The 10,716-nt window shown below is 33.8% G+C and overlaps 3 protein-coding genes across 3 annotated transcripts in view; 1 reads left to right on the top strand and 2 right to left on the bottom strand.

The window, feature by feature from the left end:
- Positions 1–10,716, bottom strand: part of LOC145330701 (26S proteasome non-ATPase regulatory subunit 8-like) — a 142,564-nt gene that overhangs the window by 119,365 nt on the left and 12,483 nt on the right. The window lies entirely within an intron of this gene.
- Rpn1 (regulatory particle non-ATPase 1) overlaps positions 1–10,716 on the bottom strand; it is a 137,920-nt gene that overhangs the window by 114,712 nt on the left and 12,492 nt on the right. The window lies entirely within an intron of this gene.
- On the top strand, positions 116–10,716 carry LOC145330694 (uncharacterized). Its single transcript, XM_080175360.1, has 9 exons — positions 116–327; positions 5,524–5,645; positions 6,005–6,101; positions 6,656–6,745; positions 7,498–7,659; positions 8,142–8,519; positions 9,250–9,371; positions 9,887–10,024; positions 10,375–10,716. The coding sequence occupies exons 2-9, from the start codon at positions 5,560–5,562 to the stop codon at positions 10,430–10,432; spliced, it is 1,131 nt and encodes a 376-aa protein (XP_080031486.1). The 5' UTR covers positions 116–327; positions 5,524–5,559; the 3' UTR covers positions 10,433–10,716.

Consider the following 10,716-nt stretch of genomic DNA (forward strand, 5'->3'; position numbering starts at 1 on the left):
TTCTTAAAACTATATAGGGCGAAGCCCCTAGAGGCTAGGGGCGAAGCCGCTAGTACTAATATAATTAAGTAGTAATTTTGTTGAACATAATTGAGTTTGGAAGGGGGCTACATTAATTTATGGTCCATTGTCCTATCCTTACAGTTTCACTATTACATTAATATTAATCCTTATATGAAGTAAATAACATAACGCGGCAAGGTCGCATTTGAAGCTTATGGCAGCCGTGAAAATAATTGTAATTTTCAATTCATAAACAAAGCCAACTCTTATATTTTGTAATAACTGAGTTTATTCATTTGACATTAGTAAAAGAGAATAAAATGGGTAAGCTATGTTTTAATTAATATCTTGATAAAGTTATAATGTATGCCAATAGTTAAAATAAAATAGATGATTTTTTAATGCAAGTTTGTAATTAAACTAAGGGGGGGGGGCGTAATGACATAAGCTCTTAAACCGTGAGCAAAATGGTCTAAATATTGAGCTAGACCCTTCAAACTTGGTATATAAGCCTAGTCCTATAGGTATTACATCTAAATGGCAAAAAAATCCAAAAAAATTTATTTTTAGGTTAGGTTAGGTAAGAAAAACCCTGCGGAAATGGGGTTTTAGGCTTTTTTTTAGTCTATTTTGATGTGGAAACTTGCCTTAAATTGTTTTTTCTTAGGGTTTTAACTTAAATACACTGTATCTATTCATATGGACATTATTTAAGATGATTCAGCAAGTCGGGGACCGACCCCAGGGGGCTAGGTGGGTGGCCCGCAGGGGTTAAGTTCATTTTTCCCAATATATTTGTTGTGATACATCAAATTATAGGTTTTTTAGGTCAAGGAACTCAAATTCAGAGCTAAAATAAGCATTAGACTAATCTGAAGCTAGCCCCAGCGGGCTAGGTTGGTGGCCCGCAGGGGTTAAGTGAATTTTTTCTAATATATATCTTGTTATATATCAAACTATAGGTTTTTTAGGTCAAGAAACTCAAATTCTGAGCGAAAATTAGCATTAGACGGACCTGAAGCTAACCCCCCCGGGCTAGGTTGGTTTTCTGCAGGGCTTAAGGGCATTTACCTAACCTAACCTAGAAACTTACTTATATTTTCACAGGTTTTTTCTTGAATAAACTGTGTCTATTAATGAAGACTTTATTTAAGATGATCCAGCAAGTCGGGGACCGACCCCAGCGGGCTAGGTGGGTGTCCCGCAGGGGTTAAATGCATTTTTCCCAATATATATGATGTGATACATCAAATGATATGTTTTTTATGTCAAAGAACTCAAATTCAGAGCTAAAATAAGCATTAGAATAATCTGAAGCTAACCCCAGCGGGCTAGCTGGGTTGCCCACAGGGCTTAAGTGGATTTTACCTAAGCTAACCTAGAAACTTACATTTATTATTTTTTTTTAGGTTTTTTTCTAAAATAAACACTCCATTCATGAGGACCTTATTTCAGATGATTCAGCAAGTCGAAGACCGACCCCAGCGGGCTAGGTGGGTGGCCTGCAGGGGTTAAGTGCATTTTCCCCAATATATATGTTGTGATAAATCCAATTATATGTTTTTTAGGTCAAAGAACTCAAATTCAGAGCTGAAATAAGCATTAGACTAATCTGAAGCTAACCCCAGCGGGCTAGATAGGTAGCCCACAGGGCTTAAGTGCATTTTACCTAACCTAACCTAGAAACTTACATTTAATATTTTTTTTTTAGGTTTTTTTTTCAAATAAACTGTCCATTCATGAGGACCTTATTTCAGATGATCCAGCAAGTCGAAGACCGACCCCAGCGGGCTAGGTGGGTGTCCCTCAGGGGTTAAATGCATTTTTTTAAAAAGTATGTGTTGTCATACATCCAACTATAGGTTTTTAAGGTCAAGAAACTCAAATTTACAGCTAATAAAAGCATCAGACTAATCTGAAGCTAGCCCCAGCGGGCTAGGTGGGTTGCCTGCAAGTCTTAAGTGCATTTTACCTAACCTAACCTAGAACCTTACTTGTTTTTTTATGTTTTTTTTCTGGAATAAACTGTGTCTATTTATTAGAACATTATTTAAGATTTAAGACCCCAGCAGGCTAGGTGCGTGGCCCGCAGGGGTTAAGTGCATTTTTAGTTATCATACATAAAATTATAGGTTTTTTAGGTCCAGAAATTCAAAGGGGTAGTTTCACGAAATGCATTTGAACTTAATTTAGTGAACTGCATATTTTTTCCTAGTTAATTGGTTAAACTACATTTATATGGCATATATTTGAAAGAATTTCAATTTTGATAGTGCAATGTTAGCGGTGGAAGAATTTAATATGCTAATAGGATACAATTTTTTATTTAATGTATACCATATACCAAGAAAAAACTAGCATCAGGTTGCTATTGTGTTTTTTTTAGCTCCAAATTCACTTTAAAAACCTATAGTTTGATGGAAAATTTACCCCTGCAGGCCACCCACCTAATCCGCGGGGGTTAGCCTTAGGTCAGTCTAATGCTTAAAATAGCTCTGAATTTGAGTTTCTTGACATAAAAAACCTATAATTTGATTTATACAACACATACTTCAGAAAAAATGCACTACACCCCTGTGGGCCACCCACCTAGCCCGCTGGGGTCGGTCCCCAACTTGCTAGATTATCTAAAATAATGTCTTCATTGATAGACACAGTTTATTCAAGGAAAAAATCAAAAATAATAAGTAAGTTTCTAGGTTAGGTTAGGTAAAATACACATAAGCCCTGTGGAAAATCTACCTAGCCCGCAGGGGTTAGCTTCAGGTAAGTCTTATGCCAATTTTAGCTCTGAATTTGAGTTTCTTGACCTTAAAAACCTTTATTTTGATATATAACAAGATCTATATTGGAAATAATGCATTTAACCCCTGCGGGCCACCAACCTAGCCCGCTGGGGCTAGTTTCAGATTAGTCTTATGCTAATTCTAGCTCTGAATTTGGGTTAACTGACCTAAAAAACTTATAATTTGATGTATTGCAACATATATATTGGGAAAAATGCACTTAACCCCTGCGGGCCACTCACCTAGCCCGCTGGGGTTGGTCCCCGACTTGCTGGATCATCTTAAATAAAGTCTTCATTAATAGACACAGTTTATTCAAGAAAAAAACCTGTAAAAATATAAGTAAGTTTCTAGGTTAGGTTAGGTAAATGCTCTTAAGCCCTACAGAAAACCAACCTAGCCCGGGGGGGGTTAGCTTCAGGTCAGTCTAATGCTAATTTTCGCTCAGAATTTGAGTTTCTTGACCTAAAAAACCTATAGTTTGATATATAACAAGATATATATTAGAAAAAATGCACTTAACCCCTGCGGGCCACCAACCTAGCCCGCTGGGGCTAGCTTCAGATTAGTCTAATGCTTATTTTAGCTCTGAATTTGAGTTCCTTGACCTTAAAAACCTATAATTTGATGTATCACAACAAATATATTGGGAAAAATGAACTTAACCCCTGCGGGCCACCCACCTAGCCCCCTGGGGTCGGTCCCCGACTTGCTGAATCATCTTAAATAATGTCCATATAAATAGATACAGTGTATTTAAGTTAAAACCCTAAGAAAAAACAATTTAAGGCAAGTTTCCACATCAAAATAGACCAAAAAAAGCCTAAAAAACCCATTTCCGCAGGGTTTTTCTTACCTAACCTAACCTAAAAATAAATTTTTTTGGATTTTTTTGCCATTTAGATGTAATACCTATAGGACTAGGCTTATATACCAAGTTTGAAGGGTCTAGCTCAATATTTAGACCATTTTGCTCACGGTTTAAGAGCTTATGTCATTACGCCCCCCCCCTTTTAAAACTTAGGTTTGCATAAAAAATATTTAATCTACAACTATGCACACTTATAGAAACTTACTCCCTTATACTTATGTGTGTATAAAGATAGTAAAGCTTCTATTGTTTAAAAGGGTGGGGGGGAGGGTGGTTATTAATGCTAAATATTCGTAAAGTTATGTGTTCTAAGACTTTGAAATAGGACTGAAACGATAAAATTAAGCTCGTCAGTTACTCCAATATCATATGGAATTGTGTAGACAGGGTGCCATAACCAGGGTGGGCATACAAAAAACCCACCCAAAAAAACCCACCCAGGGTTTTTTTAAAAACCCACTGAAAAAAAACCCAAGGTTTTTTGGGTTTTTGAAAAAACATTGAAATTTCACGTTAAAATTTACAAATTAAACCTCTATTTACTTAAAGACTAGGATCTAATAACATTTTAAAGCAAATTTTACCTAAAAAACGGAAAAAAATATAAAGTAATTATATAAATGATGCTCTACTTATTGTTCAAATGTTTATGAAATTACTTTCTCTCAAAACTTAATTTCAGAAAACGCTTTGCTATTAAATTGATGATATATAAATTGTGTAAATTACATAATCATAATTGATTTTTTAAAATAAAACATAACAATTTATGAAAGGAAATAGTTACAGTGGCGTGCAGATGGTTTTATTAAGGGGATGTAAAAGAGGTAAGACCTTAATAATTTCTGGGAGGGGGGGTGGGGTGTTGACAGCATAAGAATAGAGGAGGAGGTTCCATGTTTTGAAGCTTTTAACCTTCCCTCCCCCTTAATAGAATATTTTGTGCACCATTGCTAATAAGGGTTTATAATAGATCGGAATGCCAGCTTTCTTCATTATCTATCTTGTTTATTGTGAAATCTTGCTTACCTTTTACCTACAACATAAACATTAATATTTCATCAATATATTAAATGTATTTGACTCCTAAATGAAAAAACCCAATAAAACCCGTAAAAACCCAATAAAACCCAGGGTTTTAAGGGTTTTTATGGGTTGGGTTGGGCTTTTTAAAAAAACCCTGGGTTTTTCCCCACCCTGGCCATAACCGCAGTTCCCGTCAAAAACCACCGATTTTTATTTACTTTTATATAGTCGCCAAATTAGACAATATTGTTTCATTTGGAGCAAACCTATTTTTTAAAAAAATTGTCCTATATTTTTCACTTGTCACCAAAAATTTGTTCTAAATATATTTCAAAGTGGCAAGTGCAAAATGAACTATCGAGAGAAAAAAAGTTTGTCTCATAATTTTCATAAATTGTCTAATTTGGCGAGAAATACTACCGAAACTAAGATAAATCAGCGGTAGTATTGGTTTCTCCGCCGTTTTTTTAACACTTCCACATTGTGTAACACAATTAAAGCAACGGCCATGCAGGGTGGGGAAAAACCCAGGGTTTTTTTAAAAAGCCCAGCCCAACCCAACCCAAAAACCCTTAAAAACCCAGGGTTTTAAGGGTTTTATTGGGTTTTTTAAAAAAAAACCCTGGGTGGGTTTTTTTGGGTGGGTTTTTTGTATGCCCACCCTGCGGCCATGCCAAATTATAGATATTTTGGTTTTAGAACACATACATTTTCGGATATATCATTTGCGACCCCTCCCCCTTTTAAGCCAACAAGTATTATGAATCCTTTACAATTTTTATAGCTTTAGTTTTACGTGCAATTAGGTACTTATTTTTGATTATTATTTTTATTAAGAATTTTCACCGATATTGAGCATACTACCCACAAATCATGTCTGGCGATGGATTTTATGGTCAGAGGTCCACCCATTCCTGGATTCCTCCATCACATGACATCGAAGATGATTGTCAGATCAGGTAAATATTTTTATCAGTGCCGGAAATAAAACTTCAACATCCCGCTATATGCATGGTTTGCAGAAGATTGAGGGATTTTCACTAAGAGTATTACCATATTTTTGACTAAGAGTACTTTCAGTTCTGATATTCAAAAATTTGGTTTTCTGTAGGGCGTTTGAATAAGTAATTAAAAATAACACATTAATATAATGAAGCAAAGTATGTGTCTGGCAAATAAGGATGATACTTAATTTCCCTTCTACCTGTGTATATTGTACCTAAATTATACACCCTATAACCTTTTTCTAGATTTTATATTAGTCATATAAAACAAACGGTGATAATAAGTAAGATTTATAAAATATTTTCTGTGAAAGGTACATGGATGAAAGTGGACCTTTCCTACCAAGTTTTCTGTTGAGTTCTGATGATGTATCGTCTCCTTTGGATAATTCTTCTCTTGCTGCTTATGAATCAGGAACGTTGACAACATCTTTGTTTACTTACACATTGAATTTAACTCGTTAAGAAAGTTTATTTAGTCAAAAAGCTAAATACCATCATGAATCCCGAAGGGTAAAATGAAAGATAACTCCATGTACCCAAACTCCTATTTGTTTACAGCGTCATATGGCAATTCTACAATTGGTAGCTTATTTCATTGTTATTGTGTTTTTATTAAAGTTCTACCTCTACCTGTGGTTATAAAATCCTTAAAATCGATGAAAAATCAATGAAAACGTAATCTATTTTATTAATGGCTTGCTAGTTTTTACAAAATGTATACAGAATACGTGGAATTTTGGCGGTTAATAAAAGTCCTCAGGTATCGGTCAATACGTTCCTGTTAAGGGAAGGGTCATAAGGTGGGGGAGTGTAAAGTTTTATTAGCCATCTGAGAGAAACACTATCTGTCACAATATCACCGTATTTTAAATTCATTCTTACAACGTAGGGACGTGTACTGTATAGTTATACCCTTGTTGTAGTTGTGTTAAAATATAAGATGGTGTAAACACGGCCAAAATTCAGAGCAAACCACCCTGAACTTGACCTGCTCAGATTCTAGTGGAAATGACAGTTATGACATACCTCTACTCAGAAGATCAGATTCTAAGGTCACTTTTATGTTTACATATTACTAGTGATGGGAATCCGAATCCGGAATCCGCCCAATTTTCGGCCAATTTTGGAATCCGAATCCGGATCCGGAATCCGTTTTTTATAGCGGATTCCGGATTCTAAATTGGTAGGCTAAAATTACCGTCTTTTTTCTTACAACTCCCTCTGTTTGAAGGCAAAGATCAAAAAAAAAATTTCTACATAACAAATTTTAATAATTACTAATGTGATGTAAATGTTTTAGTTATGCTGGAAGTCAACACTTTAAACAAATCAAGGCTTCAACCAAGTAACATAGTGATAAATTAACGAAAAAAGCTATCCCTCTGTGACGGACGGCCTTTTAAAATACTGCTAGAATCCGGAATCCGCCAAAAATAAGAATCCGGAATCCGCAAGAATCCGTCACTTTTTTTGACGGATTCCTTTAGAATCCGGAATCCGAATCCGGCCCAAAAATTCGACGGATTCCCATCCCTACATATTACAATTGGTAATTCCTACTGCCCATTAACCAAATAAAAGTTTTTCTTACCTAAGATTTATTGAGGGGGCCAGTGCTAGATAGGATTAGAATACCCTAAAAACTTTTTTACAGGGTGGAGGATACTTTTAAAATAATATGCTTTCAATTGATAGTATTAGATTTCTGGTTGTTTAGATGTTATGATAGAAGGAAACCTAGCTTTTAATTTTAAAAAAATCAGAATGCTTAGGAAATCATAAAAATTTTAAATTGTTTATTTAGGGTTATGAAGCAGACGAGGATGGGGATATGTTTCAAAGGAATGCAACTACTTCTAACAGTGAGGTGGATGGTACCACTGTTAATAGTGCGCATGAGGATGCCGTTTTAGTTGACATTGATCAAGGAGTTGATGAAGTTGTAAACACGGACAACAATGAGAAGGTTTGCAAAAATAATGTTTTTACTTTATTAAATATTTTTATTTAATACCTATCAATATATGAATTATTCCTTCTAAATGTATTAGATTCTTGGAATTATGGAATATCAATCCAAATTAAATTCAATTTTAGTGTTAGAAAATTATGTATGTAGAAATGCGTAGTATTAACTCAAAGATAACGGCCAAACGGGTTGCCGCATAGCCTTCATTCGAACATTTTGAAATAAGTGAGAGGTAGTTTTGTTTCCTTAAGATCTGCGGACTTTCTGGTATAAAATATAGAGTTGCTACGCTATCTTAATCGTATCTAACTGCTACAGGAATTATCATACTAAGTTTGAAATCTATAGGACAATCCTAACATGCCTAAATTAACTATATAAGCTAACCCCTACGGACGGACGTATTGACCAATCCTAATGAAAGGATAGCTTCGCTTTTAAAAACTACGCAAAAATCAACTGGTAATATTAAAATTTAGATCAACGAAAATGATGAAGAAAGCATTAACAATACAAATGACTTGATCAAGATGGTAGCAAATGAAAATACTTACGAAGAGAACTCGGATTACTTTAACAAGAAACTTTGCCTGATAAAGCAAAAGTTTGATGAAATCATGGATGAGAATAATATTGTAGAGGAGCAAAAGTACGTGTTTCTCAATGATTGTCGTGTAGAGCTGAACAAAATTGTCGCTCATGATAAAAACAATGAAACGATGCAGGTTTGCCTGGAAGAATATTTTATAAGAGAGCTTGAAAAAGTGTCAGCTGCTATCAACAAAAAGAATGAATGCCTAGCTGATGAAAACCAAGTTTGTTTGGCAGATTCATTTGATTCACAGAAAGAACAAGAGGTGAGTACATATTAAATATGGGATGTGCCATTTTGTATACTTTAGTGACAGCATAACATGACTAATGGTATTTTAAGTTGTGTTTCTAAATTGAAGGGGGTTCCTATTTAGGTTTTGCCTTTATGTTGATTTCTTAGAAATATGGCTTTCAGTCAAAGTTTGGTAAAAAACACTTAATTGAAGAAAAATCTAAAAAAAGCTTTTTTAGTGGCGGACTATTATTTTTTTCATTAATATTAAAATTCAAGTTGTAAACAAAATATGATTTTTAAGCATTTAAATTTTTATCAGTTGTATTTTGATACCAAGGGTCAGATTACAAGTCAGTCAGCATTTTACAATCTATGATTCATACAAACTAGTATTCTGTCTTATAAATATGATTAAAATTTAATGACAAGGAATATTTTGTTAAAATTTTTATCTGTCTCTTAATCCAAGGATATTTTAAACATTATTTTAGTTAGAGATCTTCGTTGTTTGAACTAGGTTGTGTAAGAAATATTAGGTGTGTAAGAAATATTAGATGTTGAGTTCTGGGGGGAAAGCGGTTCGAAACTGTATCACATAATTTGTATGAGTTGAATGCCCATTTTCTTTGAGATAAATTACTATTTATTAGGATGAATAAAAGAAGGACACCTGCCACATTCAAGGATTAAGTTAAAAAAAACTTTACTATGGTTTGGTTATATTGCATCCCTATTAATAAGAACACAACAACAATTAGGTAGTGCACTGTGGAAAATTTGAGGCAGATTCTACCGAGAACCCGATCGACAATGATGATCCAACCGTTGATTGCTCAGAAAATCCGGCTAATGAAGCATTTATTGCGGAAAACACCGTTACAGGAATGTTATTTTTTTTTAAATATAAAGTTAGATGCATATTTTTATCATCCCTTAATTAATAAATGGAAATATATTTTTATTGTTGTGCTCTCAAATATACAATTGTACTAGTTTCCTTTAATTCTTAAACTAAAGAAACACTATCTACTCATATTTTACGCAAATAAAGGGATAGTTGCACAAAGTGCATTTAACGAGTTGGGTTTACTTGTAGAAGTGAACCTTTAAATGTTTTTTTTTTGTAGAATATGAGATATATAAAGGTTAGCCATGAAGATATTTTAAATAAAAATAAACTTGTACCAGGTAGTTTTTGAGTTATGTCCAAAATGTCTAATTTGTGTAGGTAAAAGTCAAAATTTCAGTCTTGATATTGAAAGTAGAAAATTGAATTTTTTTTCAATTATATGCCATATAAAGATAGTTTAAACCATTAAACAGGGGGGGAAAGTTCATTAAAATCAAGTTCAAATGCATTGCGTGCAACTACCCCTTTACATTTAACATTGCCATAGTGGAGGAGAGAGACAATAATTTTAATGACTACCTGAACTACATGCTGGGTGGAATCATGTTCTACTTTATCATCATGTTGGTTTCTCTCATTATCTATCAGATTATGAACATGACTGTTGATGCAAACCGTTACCAAGGAATGGATAAATATTCTCTTTAAATTAAAGTTTTTGAATTATTCTGAGTATAAACAATTTCTTAACTGTAATGATATCCTTTCTTTTATATTACCAATGGTCCTTTCCCTGTTTCCCTGCATTTTGTAATATAAGTACGCGGATAAGCCTTTAGAAGCCTCCAGGAGCACTTAAGGTGGGAGGGAGTAAAGTCCCACCCCCCCCTATTTTTAATTTGATTTTTGAAAAGAAAAAGTAAAGAAAAATATTTTTTTTGATGGGAGGGGGTTATTTTTTATTGGAACGGGTGAGATACCATCATCACAAAATTAATTATTCAAATTAGAATCTTAATATCCATTTTTTTGCAGACATTGATTCTGTTGACGCCATGGGGGATGGAAACGAGATGCAAAATCGCAATTAATAATTTAAATGTTGCAATATTAACACAAAAGAGTTAATTTTAAATATATTATAAAGGATACCATTGGCGGTAAAAAATTACTTTAATTTTGTAAGAAAGCTTTATTTTAAATTATATTCCTCCATTTAATGAAAATTATTAGTAAACTTAAGTTTATTTCATTATACCCAAGGTGTATTATAACCCTGACCAGTGACCAGTTAGCTTTTTATATCAAAATTTTTTGTCATCAAAGTAAATCTCATGTGATATCATCTTGTAATTCAAATACCTATATTTTCAGA

The sequence above is a fragment of the Acartia tonsa genome, chromosome 1 (genome assembly GCF_053477335.1).
Source record: "Acartia tonsa isolate MP-2025a chromosome 1, ASM5347733v1, whole genome shotgun sequence".
NCBI lineage: Eukaryota > Metazoa > Arthropoda > Copepoda > Calanoida > Acartiidae > Acartia > Acartia tonsa.